The sequence below is a fragment of the Mus pahari genome, chromosome 15 (genome assembly GCF_900095145.1).
Source record: "Mus pahari chromosome 15, PAHARI_EIJ_v1.1, whole genome shotgun sequence".
In the NCBI taxonomy this organism is placed as follows: Eukaryota; Metazoa; Chordata; class Mammalia; order Rodentia; family Muridae; genus Mus; species Mus pahari.
In genome coordinates, this window is record NC_034604.1 from 38283245 (window position 1) to 38303981 (window position 20737).

General features: G+C 42.7%; 1 protein-coding gene across 2 annotated transcripts in view; it reads right to left on the minus strand.

The window, feature by feature from the left end:
* Dpysl3 (dihydropyrimidinase like 3) overlaps positions 1 to 20737 on the minus strand; it is a 110461-nt gene that overhangs the window by 62133 nt on the left and 27591 nt on the right. Inside the window, exon 1 of one of the 2 annotated variants that reach the window (XM_021214149.1) lies at positions 3385 to 3765. The exons of the other annotated variant lie outside the window; for it this stretch is intronic. Coding sequence (XP_021069808.1) covers positions 3385 to 3423 — 39 coding nt within the window. The 5' untranslated portion in view covers positions 3424 to 3765. Of the gene's footprint in view, positions 1 to 3384; positions 3766 to 20737 lie in introns of those variants that run through there. 2 annotated transcript variants of the gene reach the window in all.

The window sequence follows — 20737 nt, forward strand, 5'->3', positions numbered from 1 at the left end:
CAAGTGGAGCTTATATCAGAGAAAGAAAAGGACTGGCTGTTAACATTAAAAAAAAAAAAAAAAAAAGTATCTCCAAATTGATATGGTAGATACCATTCCAAATGCTATTTATTTATTTGAATATAATAGATAAAAGAAATTTTTGAATTTTTTTTTAAATATGGATACGTACACTGTCAGACTTATTGATTCTAGGCTTAAATGGGAAAAGCATGCAGTGTACACAATCTTGGGACAAAATAATACCCAACTGATACTCCTTAGGTATTACACGCTCAACACTGTGCATATATAATGCCCAATTGATATGTCTTAGGTATTATATGCCCAGCACTGTGTAGACATAGTACCCAACTGATACTCCTTAGGTATTATGTGCCTAACACTGTGTGAGACAGTGGAGCTAGAAGGTTGTGCCTAATCTGTTGAGCAACCCGGAGTGCCTCATGTCTGACAATGAGAATCAAGGGCTGGCATTCAGGTGGAAAAGATGGTTCACTTGCTGCCCTGACAAGGCAAAATAAGATCCAAGCCTGAACAACTCACAAGGAGAGCCCCTTCCCAGACCCACCAGAGGAAGCAGACCCTCCCGCCCCCAGAATACAAATGCACCCCTGCCAGTAGAAGTGTTCTCACCTCAGAAGAACAGCCAGAGCAAGTGGACGGAGAAAAGCAATACAAACAAAAAGCAAAGCAAAAACCCTATCCCCAACCAAAAATGGTTGCAAAAGGCGGTGTCTAGAGAGACAACTGGGTCAGGCCCAGGGAAGACTGCCTCCTTCAGTCTACAGCCTATAGTGACACTTGAGCTACTGGGTGGGGCTGCCTTAACAGAAGAAAAAACAGGGGGTAGGATTTTTAATTAGGATTTTAGAAGGCTTATATTTAAAAAAAAAAAAATGTACCAATATCAAGAGTAGGGAACACATGTTAGCTTTGTATCTTTAATCACATTTTCAATCTATGTAGAGCTGTGTCCAAAATTTTACATTTTACCTATGTCTAGGGAAGGTATTTAAATACTTGTAGTATGAAGACAGTCATCTTTTATAGCCATACAAACATGGAAAGATGTTTTATTCTAAGAAAGAGCACAAAGCATGAGAAAAATCTAGACATGGATTCCTTACCCTCCCTAGCCCAGCCCCGCCCCCCTGCCAGGCCCACCTTGTCTTCAGCCCTGTTCTAACAATGACTGCCAGACAGCCTGGCTTGAAGAAATTCACACCCACTGTCCAGTCCGGTTCCAGCTGCTGGAGATAGCTGCAGCTCCAGCTTCCAGCACAGGCTGTATGCAGCAGCACCACACCACGCCCATGCACAGAGAAAAGAATGGGAGGCACACTGAAAATGAACCAAGTACCCCACAGAAGAGCATCCAAGCAGAGACAAAAGGGAACTCCTTAGAAGCCCAGTCCTGAGAACAGGGCAGGGCACAGCCACAGTTTCTGTGTATCTTAAGGTAGGCTATGCTGCCTAAAGGTAGCTTAAATGATACCTAGAAGAAAAAAATGGGTGTGGTCCTCAATGCCGGGTCACAGACTGGATCTATAAGAAGAATGACTGAAGTCTTTAAAAAAAAAAAAATTGGGAGGGGCAGGGGATGGTTCTCTGCCTGTCCCCAAAGGGAGATTTGGCAAGATGGCACATTAGGTGTAAATAAGTGGACAGACGTCCAGCTGCAGTAGCAGGAGAGATGTATGTGGTCCTAACCACTTCATTAAAGAAACCAATATAAAAATGAAGCTGAGATCCTGATTAGATTCTTTCTGGTGATACCTTCTACATCTCTTTGCACAGACAACTGGCACCAGTCAAACACTGACTCCGCTGAAAACACACACACACACACACACACACACACACACACACACACACATTATTTTCTCAAGGATGGAGAGTGAGTGTTCTCAGGTAGTGACATAGAAGTACATCCTTTAAGCCTCTTAGGCAAAAGGATCCCTAGCCTGCTTGACTTGACTCTCTATTCTCCTTGGGGAGTGTTTCTTCCCCGGGATCAGGTGGACAGCTGGTAGGGGTGGGGTGCAATTGTCACAAAGCTAAGTGGGGCTCAGGTGCCAGCTGAAGGTGAGATGCTGCAACAGGAATAAGTCACTTAACAATGCAGTGCCATGGGGGACATGATGAAGGTTCTTCACTGCAGTTGAATGGGGCATTCCAAAAGGGAGGAGAAGAAAGTGAGGCTCAGACTCCTGGCAAAATCTAGGCAGATCTCTAAGTAGGTGGCAGGTAGAAATCAACCCTGGGGCAGCTGCAGAGACTCCCAGAGGCCAGTTATCACTTCCTTTGTTCCCCTTGCAAAGATGGAGTAGCCACCCATTCCTCTAACACACACACACACACACACACACACACACACCACATCTTAATACAACCACACTGCTTCCTGCTAAACTCCCAAATGCCATTGGGTTTTGCTTTTTTGTTTTGTTTTGTTTTAATGCTATCCCAGACTGCCAGATGTCCCCACTATTCGGGGCATTAAATCAACTCATCAGAGAGGAATCTCAGGCTAGGAGAGGTATTTTGTCCCAGACAACACCTAGCTGGGAACTGGTGAAGAGATCCCTTCCGAAGCTGTTAAAGGCACTTCCTCACCCTAGTTGCACACTTGGAGCATGACACTAGTCAGCCGGGGAAGGTTCACTCTAGCACACAATGGCAGTTGGACACCGCATGCGTCCGTGTGCATCTGCAAACTAAAATGTTCTCTGCAAACTCCGTTTTCTCTGGGAGGAGAAATAAGAATGGCATGAAAAAGGTATACAATTAAGGTGGAAATAAAGTTAATCGTTTTCATTGCATGTTAGCTATTGAGTCTCGAATGTGACACACCCAAACCTATATGTGGGGAAGGAGGATATCCCTCCGGGGCTCGTAGTCCAGGCACCCATAGCGCCCTCTCGGAGGCGCTGGGATCAAAACCGTAAGGCCGGAGCAAGGAGAGGGGCGCGGTTCGGCTGCCAACTACCAGTGGAGAAAGGTGTCATCTCTCATACCCTATCAGACATAAAAGATACACCAACAAAAAGCACACCTCAAGCTTCAGGAGAACCCCCCCCCCAGCCCCCGGCGAGGCTGCGTTTTGCAGAGCCCCGTGAGCCAGGCGCTCTAGACGGTGGAAAGGGACAAACAACCCGAAGTTCTCTGCGTCAGTGTTTAAGGTTTTCCTCTTTGTTTTGATTTCCTCAAACCCCAGGGTCGCTGCATCAGCGTGGCGCCGGCTGCATAGTCTGGACTGACCGCCGCACTCCAGCACCCGGACCGCGCCGGGTCTCTATTTCCCGGGGGACCCGACCGGGCACGCCAATGGCATCCAAGCCACCCGGCCCGTGGCCAGCAAGGAGCCACTGGCGGACTCACCGTGATCCGCGGAATGTTCTTCTTGCCCTGGTAGGACATGGTGGCGATTCTGGCTGCAGGGGATGCCTGCCTCGCTGCTACTGCTGCTGCTCGCGCGCCTGGCTCAGCGCACAGCGCCCCAGATCAGGTGGAGCGAGTGGTGCGCTGGCCGGTGCTGCCGCCTCCTCTCGCCTCCGCCCCCCTCCCGGGCTCTCGCGGCGGCTGCCAGAGACAATAGTAAATCTCCCCGGTCCCCCTTCGCCCCGACCCGCCCCCCGCCACTCGCACCCTCCTCCACTGGCGTTCACGCCCGGCTTGGGGTTTCTTTTTTGTTATTTTTTTTCTTTTGTGGTGCCAGCTGGGACCCCAGAAGGCAGGAATGGCTGATCTGAGACTCCTCCCTCTTCTCTCTTATCCCTATTGATTTTCTTCTTTGCATCTGCCTCACCCACTTTTTCTTTTCTTTTTTTTTTTTTTAACCCCCATCCCACTCCACCCCTCCCTCTATTGCCAGCTCCGCGGAGTCAGTTCGCTCCTCGACCACCAGAGGGCGCGAGGGACTTTTCCGGACAAGGATGCTGCATCCCGCGGCTAAGATGCGGTTGTGGTTCCCTAGCCTTCAGGGCCTAGCCCCTCTGAACACTTAAATCTCCCACCAATCCCTACACCAATCTCCCATCTTCCGAACTATGCTTTTAAAAAGGAAATGGCAGCAGACTCTCCTCTGGGTCTCGGCAGTCCTTCGCCACGAGCGGACGGAGCGTGGCGCCGCCGCCTTTGTTAGAACCAAAGACTGGGCGGCGCCTCTGCTGCTCTTAGGATATTTGTAAACAGCAGACATAGCCCCTGGGAGAGCAGAGACCTGGTCTGACTGTATGCAGTCCGACTCAGTGTCTGGTGCTCATAGCCCATGAACATATGCACTTAACAATGCAAAGTAAATTCACTCCGGAAATGAGTGTGCGTTTGGGTCGTGGCTTTCTTGCTGGTACTCTGTATTTTAAAAATACTCTCTGTCTGACTCTTGCAAGTCAAGGCATTGTGCTGCTCTGTAGGCATGAGGCAGAGAAAACCCCAGTAGTGGGAAACCTTGCACATTGTGCTGGACAGTCACGGATTTGTGAGTGGGACCTCTTTTGCCAATGTTGTTGTCTTTCAGTAACCAACTAGGGGTGCAGCGAGAAATCCCGAGTTTATTGTTGAAAGACACAATTTACAAGGGCAAAAGGTAGCTTTTGAAACATTGGGACACATAATGTCCTTTAGCTACTTGAAAAAACCAAGAGAAACTGGAGAGGCCACTGTGGGTGGGTGGATCTAAACAGCAATGGGGTGGGGCAGACTTTCCTTAAAAAACGTAATCCCAAACAATTTAAATAATATTCAAATTTTTCTTTGCTATGCAAAAAAATAGAAAATCTTAAGTCTCTCTTTTTCTTTTTTTCTTTTTTTGATTTTTCAAGACTGGGTTTCTCTGTGTAGCCTTGGCTGTCCTGGAACTCACTCTCTAGACCAGGCCAGCCTCGAACTCAGAAATCCGCCTGCCTCTGCCTCACGAGTGCTGGGATTAAAGGCGTGCACCACGACGCCCAGCCTTAAGTCTCTTTTAACCACCCCCACTCTCCAATTCTCAGCCCAAATGTTCCACTAAACAGGAATTCTGTGCATGTCATTAGAGATCTGACATTGACATTACTATATGCAGGCCCTCTAACTGCACTTCTTAACGTCTTGTCATTAAATTGAAGATTTTTCTTGCAACAGGACAGCTATAAAAGGCACCTACAGAAAGAGGGTTCCAAATGCCATAACCTCCGTTTTCACCACCCGGAAATGATGTAGCATGATCACATAATCAAAGGGCACACTAACCGCCTGAAACACTCCCTCCCTAGTAAATTAATCCAAAGGCTTCCTGTTAGTCACAGCAATTGGACTGAGTGCAGTTTTCAAAGGAAAAGTTGCAACAATTTCCAGTTTATTTCTGGCCAGGAGGAGGAGTGCCAAGCAAAGGTCACCACTTTGAATTCTTTTGCAAGACACAAGAAAGAATTGAAAAAGATAGAGAAATTAAAGACCAGGTCAAGAAACACAGGTAAAAATGTGGTTTGCTCTTACAGAGATGCTAAAGCTTCTAGACTGGAGTTGTGAGATCACAAAGCATTCTGGGACTGACATGCAAATGAGAAGGGCTATATTTAGAGCGAAGAGGGAATTAACTACATGCTATAAAACTGCCCCCCCTCTGTGCGTGTGTGTGTGTGTGTGTGTGTGTGTGCGCGCGCGCCTTGTGTGCATGAGTGTGTGTCTATGTTTCTGTCTCTGTCCCTCCTGGATTTTGCTAACCCAAACTTAACTCTTACTGGAAGAGATCTTGATAAGCTTGCTTAGGAAAAAACAAAAGTGGATATGGAATGTTTACAATTTTAAATCCTACTACTACTGTTCTTATTCCTTGCCTCCCTCCTCCTCCTCCTTCTCCTCCTCCTCCTCCTCCTCCTCTTCCTCCTCTCCTTTTCCTCCTTTTCCTCCTCCTCCTCTTCCTCCTCCTCCTTCTTTTCCTCCTTCTCCTTCTCCTGCTCTTTTTCCTTCTCCTCTTCTTTATTCTCCTCCCTATTTCATTCTCTCATTTTTGTTCACTTCCTGGGTTTCTTTGCCTTCCTTGCATCTTAATTACTGCCTTAGATGTTATTGAGATTAAGATCATTCTTCAGTAGATTCCTGCCACTGTTTGTTTTTTTTTTTTTTTTCTTTAACCACTTGGTGATTATGTGCTATGTATGTGTGCTGTTTTAAATCACAAGAGTTGATTAAACCTGTTGAGGTCAAGATGATATGTACAAGGCCGAGCTCAGTAGGAACCGTGGTGTGTTCCTGGGATCGGACTGCCTTGACAGTTCAGGCTCAGGAATGTATAATAGCCAACTAATTGGCTCAAGCTGCTGCCCTCAATAGAACCATACAACAAACAATTCTTCTGCTATGCTACCCCTTCAATCATCTTCTTCTTTCTTAAAATAAAGCCTTCGGGATGAATTTGAAGAAAAAAGGCTTCCTTGGCTATTCCAGGAATATGAAAAGCAAGACAACCATCAATTCAGGCTGCCTCTGTGTCTGGCCAAGAAAGCAGTGGAATTAGTGTGATGTTTTCCACAGACGGATTCAGAACACTTTTCCTTGGATACACAGCAGGATTTGGCTTTTGAGTATCTCAGGAAACTATGAGACAGAGACACTTGGACACATAGAAATAGAGACCTGGTGTAAGTCCCAAAGAAACTGAATTTGGGTTCCAAACCTGCCACACCCCAAAACTTTAGTCAATGGTTACCCTAGTCTCCTTGCTCAGACTGAAGGTTTGTCTTCATCCTTGGCTCCTCTCCATCAGTCAAGTCTCAACCCTTCATGTCAATCTTTTAGCAAATATGGTCAGGTTTTGCCTTTGAATTCACCCAGACCATGATGCTTCTCTCTTTGTCAAGCCGTCATCTGTTCTATCAAGGAAAAAGCATGGGCTGGGGTTCAGAAGATTGTATTGCTTAAGACCTGGACTCGGAAGCACAAGGAGATTGGGCCATTGGACAGTGTGCTGATTTCCTGTTTCTATGATCTTCACCTGTTCACTTCTACTTCTTGAACCTTGATTTCCACGGTGGTTTGAATAAAAATTCGTCCCATCAACGCATATGTTTGAATGCTTGGTGTACAGTTCGTGGAACTGTTTGGGAAGGATTAGGAGGTTCAGCCGCGGTGGAGGTGGGGTGTCACTGATAGTGAGCTCTGAGGTTTCAAAATCCTGTGCAAGGTGCAGTGTCTCTCTTTGCCTGCTGACTGTGGAAAAGATATACAGCTCTTAGATATTTCTCAAGCACCATGCCCCCATGCTCCCTGCCATGATGATAATGGCTAACCTTCTGAAACTGTAAGTCTTCAATTAAATGCTTTCTTTTATAAGAGTTGCCTTTAATCATGGTGCTTCCTCATAGCAATAGGAGCCATAACGAAGACATTTACCTTTTCCTTAAATTGAAGATTGTACAACCTATCCCACATTGCAGTGGTTTTGTGATGACTTATCACATAATGCAACCAATATTTAATGAGTTTCAGTCATGATTCCAAGGGAAGAGGAATACAAAAATGGAAACAAACCAGATAAAAATCCCTTCTTTCATGAAGCTTGCATTCTAAGGAGGTGAGTTAAGAATATAACATTTATATAGTATTTAGAATGGTTGCCAGTACATTGGAGATGGGTGACATTAGGAAGTGGAAGAGGAAGTCATTTAAATTCACTGAGAGTTTGGAGAGAAGTTTACATATTGGGGTCACCAGAGGCTCTATGAGACACTGCTGCTAGCTCATACCTAGATGACAGAGAAACAGAGAAGCAGTCTCATATTGGGTGCCTTTTAAAGTAAAACCATCAATACTTGCTGGTAGAGGTGACCACATTATGAGAAAGGATTACAGTTAATATTTTTTCCACTTGAGCAAGTCAATGAAGGTGAGGATGCTGTTGGAGTTCAGAAAACTAGGTCCCAATGATGAATGCTTTGATTGGTCAAGATATTTCAGGCCCTATTTCCAGAGGCCCTCATTTGCTTCTTCCCTGTTGGCAAGGCTTGGAAAACTTTCTGCAAAGTTCCCCATCTGCCTAGCCAGATAGTTCTACCGAGGGAGAGAGAATTGCCTCATTCTTCTGACCGAAATTTTATTAATTGAAACTCTTAGGCTAAGAAGAAACACTGAAGTCTGTCAATTTGCCTGGATGTCCTTGTTGCACACATGCCTATTTCAGTCCCAAGATACATCCGCCATCTACTCTGCACATCATACAGTCTTTGTCCTTAGCCATTATGTTCTTTCCAAACCCATTTAGTTCTCCTAAAATTATTCACTAGTCGCCTAAAAGTGGTCTGCAGCCCCTATTATCTGCCTTTCCTGTGGAATCAGGGTACACAAGTATCTGAATCACAGGGAGCTGGTGCATAATTGCATCCCAACTGCCTCTGTGCACATCATAAATGAGCATGTCTCTTTTCCAATTAGCCTGACAGTTTAGTCCTTAGTGGGCAAAGCAAGGCAAAGCAAAGCAAAGCAAGCTTTCCTTCATGTCTAGTCCAATCAAACAGATGAAATTAGCACTGGAAATTGGTGGAAAGAATGAGAGTAGAGAGAAAAGTCAGAAATGTATCTGTGAGCATTTATTAATGCTATTAAATGTCCAAATAAAAGGCTGAAAAGGTGGGTGAACACAGTGGTTAAGAGCACTGTCTTTTTCTTCCAGAGGTCTTGAGTTCAATTCCCAGCAACCACATGGTGACTTACAACCATCTATAATGGGATTTGATGCCCTTTTCTGGTATGCCGGTGTACATACATAGAACACTTATACATAAAATAAAATAAGTAACTCTTAAACAAAAAGAATTTTAGGCGTCTTTTAAAGCAATGGTGCTCGAGGAGGTGAAGCAATAAGTTTGTGTGAGAGAGTGAAGTCACTGTGAGGGTGTGGTGTTCTCCATGGCACGGAAAACAGATGTCCTCACTTTTAAAGGAAAGCTAAGTCATGGGAAATAGAAAATGAACTTCTCACTGGGAGAAAACGCTTTTAAGATTACACTGACATTGACCAGAGTACTTACTTTGACCACAGTAACTCCAACATGAGCATTTTACTAGAGACCTTACAGTGTTATGTGAGGCAGTATGTGTGTGCATGTGCACATTTGTGTGTGTGTTATAGGTTATGAGGTATTTAGCTATTGAAGGATTACTTTGATTAATTTACTGGTAAAGAACCAGCCTAAAATGTGCACAGCTCTGGGTCTAATTCCCAGGATTCCTTAAAAAGTTATTGACGCAATTATTTACTGGATGCCTATATGTGTCACAGCAGGATTTCTGTTGGTTTGGATAAAATCTCCCTAGAGTCTTTTCAGGAGAAAATAAAGGTAGAAAATGCACATATCTAACACAGACAAGTATTTCAAAGGACTTACAGTAAGCAGAGGGAGGGAAATGGAGGAGCTGCTAGCACATCAAGCAGATGATAATTCAGCCAAGAAGAAAATGTATTTATAATTCATATGTCAGAATCAGTAAGGAGACAATAAAGAAGTAAGAAAATAGCTTCACAAAGTTCTTCAACTGACAGCACAGGTGACACCTAGTGTTCATGTGGAAGGCTTGTCCTAAGTTAGGAAGCAGATGGCTCTTCCACAGTCACTGAAGTACACTGCCACAGAGACAGGCAGCTAGGTAAATCTGAGGAGGTTGCTTACAGAAATTGTCTTGTTGCATGTACTCGCTCTGCTATCCACACAGTCTACCAGAGGTGGTCATGGGAGAGGAGAGTTGAAAAGGGATGAGGAAGGAGGGGTAGGTTATCGTGAAGCATGATGGGAGTTTGTCTACAGCACATTGTCATGCGTGTAGAGCCATTGCTCTAGCAAATGGGGATTTTTTTTTTCCTATTGGAAAGAGCAATCTAAAGCACTTTACACACTCTTTTACTCAGATGTATAGTCTGAACCCCAGATTATATTAACTATGCCTCTCTCCAAAACAGCATGAAAGATCCAGGCTGCTGTACAACTTGAACATCTAAATGGTAAAATTTATTGATGACATATACACATCTTCTGAGTAATAATCTACAAGTACATTGGTGGCACTGGTGAGGTATGTGAACTCTAGATACAGGGAGGTAGTTTCCAAAGCTTCACCACCCAGTATATACAGAATACAAGATGGATCATTTCACTGAGTGACATTGTCTTAAACCTCCACAGGTTTTAGAGACCACATATTTCATTCCCCCAAATTATTAAAACCCACCCATTCAAAAACATTTCTCCTTTGAATGGTGTGTCTAGAATAAGAACAGGCTCCATAGCATGGTCTAGCTGTAATGGGAACACAGCCTGCTACTGTGGCAATGAGACCTCATGAATCCTGTAGTATCAGGATGGTCAGAGATGCCACTTGGAGGCTGTATACATTCTAGTAGGAGAATGATAATTTATATGCTTCTGAGTCTCAAACACAAGAAAAACACCTTAATTGAAACTTAGATCCTTGGATGGTATTAGACACTTTAGCAGCAACAACAGACCAGGCAGCCAGAAGCCCATCATGAACTAGGTTCCGTTAGAGCAGAGGCATCAAACAACCTTTTAACCCCATCAGCAATTCACTACCAATGGAAGGATATCCACTGGGCATGAGGAGAGCTGAAAGGCACAAGTCAGCCAAATGAACAGTGCATCCTTTCTCATGCCATCCACAGCTGTTCTTAAGCACCTTTCTGTCTGCAGGCTCTAGTGTCCCTCACAATGAGAAAGTGGAGGAAGAAGACACATGGGTTTGCTATATATATATATATATATATATATATATATATATATATATATATATCATCTTAGCATGTAGAGTGAAATTTATATATATATATATATATATATATATATATATATATATATATATGATCAGTGTTGACTGGAACCTAGAAAGAAATATCAAAAGAGTAAGGAACAGCATTTAAGCATTTAATATAAGCATATGGGGATGCCTATTTGGATGGGTACCAAGAGTGAAGGTCTATTATATGTTGGATGTTGTTATCTTCCAGAGAACATCCATTCAGAAAGAGGCAGTAAACAGTAAAGTAGACAAAGTGATTGTCACTTGACATTAGCTGGACTGTCATTAGTCACATCAATGTTAGAATAGGAACATCAGTGGAGTAGACACAGTGACAGGGCTAGTGATTCTGCATGTAACCAGCACCCACTCATCAATACTAACCCAGCTACTGTTGCAATCAATGGTCACCTTGCCAGCAACAGAGAACAATACTGGTTGAGTCCCGAATATGTTACCATCTGGCAAAGACACAAACAGCTACTTGGTTGCAAGTTGAATACAACTGAAGATACAATGATTCATCTCTATGGAAATGAACTGCTTTTAGTGTGGACTCGGCTTTCCTGTCTCTAGGGTGTCACAGATGCCACTACATGAGGATCTCAGGAATGACTTACGTACTGGCATGAAATCCCACATAATATCACATCCTGACAACACATATGGATAATAGCCAATGACTTGCAAGAAAGGCCTCATGATCCTGTGTTGTCTCCAATACCACAGGACTACATTATTCTGAAATAATGTATATGAAAGACATAGCAATAACTTCTGGGAAACAATGCACATTTGATACTAATGTCTTTAAGTGATGTTGGATCCAAAATGATGACCAAAAACAGTTTCAAGAACCAAAGCAGAAAGAAGGCTTTGGCTACCGTCATTCCCAGAACCCAAGGGGAAGATGTATACTTTCTACTTTTGCAATTCTAGGTTATTAGTGTCTTTTTACCAAAGGATATTTCCACCAGGGGTCAAAGCAAGGGTACTACTGTACTATAAGTTGAAACCTCTACCTGTGTTTTGTGCAAAAAGAAGAAGAAGAAGAAGAAGAAGAAGAAGAAGAAGAAGAAGAAGAAGAAGAAGAAGAAGAAGAAGAAGAAGAAGAAGAGAAAGAAAGAAATAGAGAAAGAAAGAAAGAAAGAAAGAAAGAAAGAAAGAAAGAAAGAAAGAAAGAAAGAAAGAAAGAAAGAAAGAAAGCCAACATCATAGTAAGACCCTTTCAGTAAGAGGGAAAATTTCTGACTTCTGCTATACCCTGGGGGCAGGGTGATGACAAGTTGCCCAACTTTGATGGCACTATGGACAAGCAGGGCTTTAACTTCTCAAAGCATCTGATTCCTGGCATCAGGTGAGAGCTGGTCCAGCTAAGAGAGAAGAATCTGGAATGGTTGGTAGAAGACAACACTGGGCATTGTTGTAGCCTAAGCCCAGTTGTGGAGGGGAGGCCATGATACCCTCCAGAGAGGAGATATCTAGAATCTGAAGTAGTTTCTTTCAGAATTTAGGCAAAGAAGTAAGGATTGGAGGCTGGGGCGAACAGCTCACACAGTAAAGAATTTGCCTTGCCTCTTATCTATAACAGGCACTGATGCTCCTTCTAGATCCTTTAGACAGAAACATCCTACCAGAGGAAGCTCTTCCCCCTCAGCTGTCAACCCTTTCTGGAAAGTGGCCTGTGTAAGTCATTTAAGAATTGCCCACCAAGGGCAGCCTATTCCAAGGATGACTAATGTAAGCACAGCAGGAACGGCTCCTCTACTCTATTCCAGTTTAAGGCGTGACTGTCTCTTCAGAGGAAGTTTTCAGTTAAGATGCATTATAGCTGAACTTGTCCCTCTGCCCAGCGCTCTTCCCTTCCTTCCTCTGCCCTTCCACAGAGTAACTCCAGGAAGACCCCCTAATCAACTTCTTGAATACGGCCTTCAGAATCTGCTTCCTAGAAAATCTAACCAACTCCACAACAGATTGACATCAGATGTTTAAAAGGAATGGCACTTTTTTTTTTTAATTTAGCAGTATTTTGAAATTTATACATTTTATATTCAGGTTTATATTTCTTACTGATTTTGAATTTTTGTTTGCTTTGGTGTATAACCTCTCTATGAAGTCCAGGCTAGTCCCAAACTTAGCAATCATCCTGCTTCAACCTCACAAGTAGTGAGAAAAGATGTATGTCATACCGCTCCTGGAGTGTTTAGAGATCTAAAAAATGTAGAAACCTGGCAACTTTGATCTCACTGATAAATTTGCACCCACACACTACGTGCCAACCCTCCCTCCCATCTGGTGTAACATATCTTCAATTAACTGGAATTTCTGATGCTGAGTTCCTTTACAAAGCTCTGGCTTCCATTTCTTTACACCACCTGCCTGGTTTGCAGTCATTTGAATTTCTGGCATCAGACCATTTTTAGACCCCCATATTGTTCTATCGCAAATGCTCCTTCAAATGTAGGGGAGAAGCAAATTGTCTGCATCGGGATGCCTCCTCCCCGGGACACCACACTCTACACATGGGAGCCCTAAATCACAAGACTGCATCTCGAAATGATGCTGTCTTTAATCAGCCTATTTCATAAGATGTGCAGGAGCTGCTGCGTGCTCCATTGAATGAATTTAAGAGAGTGGATGGAAATCCAGTGAATGGATTCAGATCACTCCTCCCTCAGCACACAACAGTGCACTCCCAGGTGAAGGTCCTGAGTGTCTCATCTGAATAGAGAGACTCAGAATAGCAGTTCAGGCAAAGCACGGGGCTGCAACTCCAGTTCTTGTCTCCAGATTTCTTATCTGTCTCCAGGAAGGAACTTAGGCTCTGTGTTTTCTCTCTCATTTCCTGTACTCCGCTACAGTAAATGCTTAGCGCTAAAAGCCCTGTCAGCCTCTGGCTCCCCATCTTCAGAGAAGCAGAAGTTGGGGAAAGAGTTACATCTAGAGACAGGTGATGCTGAGAAAATTTCTAGGGGGCATGGACTGAAAGTCAGGCCTCTCTTGTGCATACATGTTTTATTAATAAACGATTACTTCATTACTGAGTTAGTTACCTCCATTTTCTGATCCCCGTAGAGACTTTTCTGTATTCAGGATACCCAACATCAGATAATCACAGGCTCCCAAGCAGAGCACTTGAGCAGTTTTAAAGATCTACTCACTACTCTTCCCTTGATGATATGGACACAAGAGGCAAAATCCAGGACATGTTTCTAAATTGTTCTCAACATTTTGCTGTTGGAATCAACAACCTGCAAAGTCTTATAAACCTACTTGTCTCATCTGTAAAATGGGTGAAATAGCTGAGTGGGTATGCTGATGTAAGCATGAGACACCAGGTGTTGAAAACCAGAAGGATGTGCCGTTGCGCATTTAAAAGGAGCAGAGAATGTATAATGTTAGTCATATCAGAGCGGTATGGTGGTTTGAATGAGAGATGATCCTCTAGGCTTAGATATTTGATTTCTTGGTCCCCAGTTGGTGGTGCTGTTTGGGGAGGCTCAGGAGGTGTATCTTTGCTGCAGAAAGCATATTGTTGGGGAGGGTATAGGTGGCTTTGAGAATTCATAACCTTGCCCAGATTGAATTTGCTACTTCTGCTTTGTGTTTGGGGTTAAGTGTGATCTCTCAGACTCCTGCTCCTGCCACCATGCCTGCTTGTTGCCATGCCTCCACACGGAGACAAACTCTTGTCCCTTTGTTGGAGTAAGCCAAATAAACCTTTAATTTCTATAAATTGCCTTGGTCAGTGCTTTTTCTTTTTTTCCCACAGCGTAAGAATAACTAATACAGAAGCTATAAGTAAGAGAATAGACTTGAAAGCCTCAGCAATAGTGAATGAATAGAAAATAGACCCCTGACATTCCTAAGGCCAGGCAAATCTTAATCTGTCTCCACAGCCACATGCACACTTTGATAAGGACATTCTGTGTCGGGAGTATACAGAGTGTTACTATATATTGTTAAAAGTAACCAGGCTGGATTTCTGCTATCTGATAGCTGCAAAAACTTTACAATGATCTCTAAACCACCCCCAGGGCCTGTGAACAATAGAAGCAATTGTTCGACAATAGGAACAATTGACTTGCTTCAGACTTTCATGGGGATTATCTCGGTTTATTCCAGCTGCTGTTACAAAATATCTTATATTGGGTAATTTATGAGCCACAGAGTTTTCTCATGTTTTTTTAAGGCCAGATGTCCAAAATAAATATAATCTCCCAGTCTGCGTTGGTAAGAGCCCTCTCCTATTATCCTTCTAGGGTGGAAAAGGCAGGGCCCCTAGCTCCCTTCAACCTCTTTTAACAGGGCACTAACCACATGCCTTATGGTAGAACCCTCATAGTTTAATAATTTTCTCTAAGGCTCCAGCTCTGACTACCGTCACATGGAGTACAGGGATTGCACAAGTATGTTTTGGAGGGACTCTAATGTTCACACAGCAGCAGGGCTACTCCCATCACTTTCTGTGATGCATGAAAGATGCTCCTCTGTCAGATGTTTATTCTGCCACATTGAGGGTTTTAACCAGCAACATTGCTGGTTTAGAAAGAGAATTGGGAAGCCAATGAGTGCCTATACATTTACGGTTAAATTTAACTTAAATCTGTACTTAATAGTTTGCTACTATCAAGCTGAGTTTCTCTTTATGCAGCTCTGATTTTTATAACAGCTACATAACTTTAACTCGACGTTCATGAAAATTAAAGTTCACTTCACGACTTTACATTCTTTTCCTAAGCAAATGCTTTGCAGATCAGTTGTGTGATAGTTTTGGGGAAAAAAAAAAAAAAAGAGCAAAGCACTGCTACAGGGCTGGTGAGATGGCTCTCGAGAGAAAAGGTTGCTTGCTACCAAGCCTGATGACCTGCATTCCAGCCCCAGGATCCACAGGGTAGGAGGAGGGAACAGATCCCTTCAAGTTGCTAAGTTGCCTTCCTAAGCACCCCGCCCCCTCAACACACGCGCACACACACACACACACACACACACACACGTACATACACATACACACACATACATACACACACATACACACACATACACACACACACATACATACACACATACATACACACACACACACACATACACACATACACACACATATACACACATACATACACACACCCATACACACACATACACACACAGATACACACACATACATACATAGGCACACATACACACACATACACACACATACACACAGATACACACACATATACACATACACACACATAAACATACATACACACATACACACACATATACACATACATATATACACACACACACATACACACACATATACACATACATATATACACACACACATACACACACATACACACACACACACACACAAATAAATGAATAAATTCGGGACTTGATCAATGGCTCATCAATGAAGAGCACTTGCTGCTTTTGCTGAGAACTTGGGTTCTAGTATCCACACTGAGATACAACCACCTGTAATTCCAGCTCCAGGGGATCTAATACCTGTTTCTGGCATGTCTGGGCACCCACACTCTCGTGTACACATAACACACTCAGACACAGATATCCATGTGATATTTCTTTTAAAATAAAACACTGTCACACAATTTCCTGATGACGGTGCTCTAAACTGATGGGCAGCTTTACTTTGTTTAGAAAGAGAATTGGAAAGTCTGTACATTTATGATACAATTCAAGTTGAATCTGTACTTATTATTTTGCTACTATAAAGCTGAGTTCCTCATTACACATCTGATTTCAGACAACTTTCTGTACCATTGAAAGTGTTGTTTTGTGTTGTTTTGTTTTATTTTGATTTTAAATAGGACCAAGCTACATAAACACTTTTTAACTGTGTAAGTTTTCAAGAAGAACCTAGATAATCAGAATCCTTGTTACCAAAGGTCCTCCTCAGATAAAGAAAAAAACTCTTCTTGCCATAGAAAGTCAACTTAACTTCCTAACTCTCTAATGACTCCTTTACCACAACTTGTTGACTAAGTTTTGTAACTCGTAAGAAAGCTGGGTGCAGCAATGCATAGCTGTAACACCAGGGCTGGAGAGGTGGAGACAACCAGATCCCTGGAGCTCACTGGCCAGGCAATCTGTCTGAACTGATAAGTTCTGGCTTTAGTGAGAGACTCTGTCTCAATAAATAACGCGTGGAGAAATAGAGGAAGATGTCTGATATCCTAGCCTCCATACATGTGTATACATGGGCATTCACACACATCTGCACACAAACATGTATGTAGCCCACAAATGCTCCCCCCCACACACACAGAGGGGGGATCCTGATGGACAGAGCCACATAAAATATAAATTTTATTTTAAAAAAATAAAGCAAGAAAGAAAATAACCAAACAATTAAAATAATGTAGAGTCTTTCTCTTTTCTATTACACTATGAATGAAACTGAAAACATGACTGAGGTAGTCAATGGCCTACCACCAGAAGTAGATAGTAAGCTCCTATATGACTGCTGGACTGCTTTTAATCTAGCAGCCTGTGGTGCAGCCTTTAGTCCAGACTCTGGATCTGTCTGTCCAACGCCAAAAATTATCTTTCCCAGCAACACACTACATCACTGAAAGATGCCATGGGATGGTTTCAATAAAGTCCCTGGACAAAGCCTCTTTGTGTTCCTCCCTTCTTGGCAAGAAGCCATTTATTGCCTTTATGGGCCATCATTATGGGGACACATGGTTCCCACCATGGAGCTCAGACATGAATTTTAACTCTGCTAATCACACAGATCACTGTTTAATTTCTACCCTTGCCTTGTAGTGACTGTGGTAGGACCCCAGATATGTTCTCTTCTGTAAAATGATGACAACATGATTCGATGAATAAATGCTGTAAAATGTAGGTAAATTAAAGGATAGGTCCTGACATCTTGTGGATGCTTCCAGAAACTAACTAACTAATTAGTTTAAATAATGAAAGCATTGCATGATGTTGTTCAGTGAGTGATCTCAAATAGAAGAAAGCAAATACCCAGGAATTCCATGGGTATATATTTCAGCCCCATTTAGGAGACAGAGAGGCCTCTGCTTTTTATTTAGATCCTCAAAGGATACGAGAACCCCCAAAGGCCACACAGTCTCTCATCACTGATACAATATTACATTCAGAACATCCCTCTACCCTGAGCTTCAGGCTGATTCCCCCTGAAGTGGGTCCATGGGAATGAATACATGGACCCTAATTCCAGCCTGGTGAGCTTCCTGGTCCAGTGCTCAGATCTTCATTGGAGAATGAAGAGCTAGCTTTTGACTACAAGGCTCTCCTCATTCCTTAATCCCCTGCAGGACCAGCTGAGGTTCCATTCTGCCTTCATCTTTTTTCTTTCATTTCCTTACATTGATGTCATCTTTAAAACACTCTCAAGTAGTGCCTTTTGCTTCCAAAAGAACTTGGAACACCCAGCAAGTCTATGATAAATTCCAGAACTTTCCCTTGCATCTCCTTCCTGGAAAACTCAGCTGGTGACATCTCCCCTCACTTGACCGAATCAACCCAGAGGAAATCACTATACAAGATCTCATCATAAACGCCTCATCCCAACTCACAACTATGCCAGCTCTCTCAGGGTAAAGTCCAAGATTCTTAATATGATATATGTGTTTCTATGTATGACCTACAGTCATTTCTGAGCTTTTCCCTTCACTCTTAAAGTGTGTGCTGTAGCCACAGGAACTTCAAGCTCCTCTTCCACATCCTGCTATTCTTGTTCAGGTACTTGCTCAAATCATAGCCCCTCCCTGGAATGAGTATCACCATGTCTGACTTTGGAGATGACAAGCAAACCTTCAGTCCCAGCTTCAGCATCTCTTCTGAAAAGCTTCTCATCTTGTCTATAGTGTCCCCAGTGATTTCCAAGCTGCTGTTGACCTCCAGTATTACAACTGTAAGGTATATTGCTGTCCTATGTTTTTATAAGCATCTTCTTTAGACTCCTTGGGTGTTAGTGGTCTAGTCACTGTATGCACTATAGAATCGCGTATACTCATGTTTTCACCAATGTGATATTTGGTAAATAATAGCTTTGAATAAGTATAAATTCATAGTGCTTTTTGTGCAAGAATGAATATATATATATATATATATATATATATATATATATATATACATAAACTTAAATATATACATATGTAACTTAGTTGATTTCTGACTCAGGAAAGTTTTTGGTTAGCGTGTGTCTCCGTGTATATATGTGGGATACATATATGTGAATGCTAGAAGAGGATATCAGTGTCCTGTTATATCACTTTGCCTTATTCCTTGGAGACAAGATCTCTCATTGAACCCAGAGAGGTCTGGAATAAACAAGGCCCAAGGACCCTCCTGTCTTCTATCCTCCACACCACAGCATTGGGGTTATGAGAGTGTTCATGATTACATAACTTTTAATGTAGGTCCTGGGGGTCTAAACTCAGGTCCCCTCATTCTTGCACAGCAAGAAGACCTACACACTGAGCCATGTCTGTAGATCTGAAAAATATATTGTATGGGCTTTCTTGTGTAGTAACAGGATGTGGGTTAATTAATCTGTTGTTTTAGTGACAACACCTTGTTATAAAACATTTAAAGTAACAACCGCAGAAAAATGAAAAAAGCAGGCCATAGGGAAAGATGAAAGCGTGAGTAGTAACCAAGCTGAACTCTGTCTGTCAGACTCAGTCTGTCCTTCCCTGTTGGAGGATTGCTCATCATGCTCTCTGCTCTTGTGTTTCTATTATCTACAGCTCTTCTCTCCTTCTCCTCTACATTTGACAGTTCTGTATTGCTTCATTCCAGTCACACTCTGAAAAAAGAAAATGGGCATCTCTTGGCTCTAATTCACAACTGCAAGGAATGTGATTGGTTGTATTCTGGTCAGCTAATGGACAATCTCTTAGGGAGCAGGAATAAAGAGTCATTGCATAGGCATGGTTGTCAGGCACTTACCCTTACTAACCAACATACATTTACCAGAGAAAATGGAGGCCTTATAACCTTGTGAGCACTACACACACACACACACACACACACACACACACACACACACACACACGAACTGACAGCAAAAAGCCATGATGTTATTGTCAGAATTCAAAGATACTTCACACTCATTTTTATTCTGCTATTCACAGAAAAGGAGAAATAGGTGGATGGAGATACACATCGAGACCTATAGGAAAAATGTCAGGGCCACCCTTAGGAGAGGAATGCTCTAAGGACATAAGAAAATACAAAGGAAATTAATTTTTCAAAGGTTAAAAGAATGCTTAAAAGTGCTTGTTTGGCATAAGAAACGTTTTCTAGGAGAGAAATTATAACATACCATCTTTCTCTCTCTGTCAGGCCCTCTCAGGCTTCATAATCTCCATCTCTGATTATCTGCTTTCTGTAGAATTGTTCATTTTTTGGATTTTGAAAGAGACTAATCCTACATGATGTCAGTGACCCACTCACTTAGCCTGACAGCATGGGACTGGAAAAGGCCCATGGTTTGCCCACCCCTTGTTACTCCAGTTGGTGGCATCATTATTAAGGCTTGACCTTCAGACTCAAAGGCTATCAACCTTGATATGTTGCCTTGCTTCATCCTAATGAGACGGGTGGGATGAAGGTGAGAGTACATTCCTACCACACTCAAGAGTACAGTAATACTAAACTCATTTTAACAGGAAATAAAACTATGTACAACACCAGAAAGAGGTCAGTGCTGTATCACCATGTCAAGATCTAGGGCGCAGTGGCAAGAGACCATGAAAAGAATGGGGAGTTAAGCAGTTCAGAGTTTAGTCCTGTGTTTTGGTACCAAAACCCTTTCATTTTAAGCAGTCCTACTTAGCCTTTTCTTATTTCTTCAACTAAGAAGTCATTCTTTTCCTTTAACCTCTCAGGGCTTATTATCAAATGAGATAACAGAAATGAATGCGCTTAGAAAAATGTATCTTGA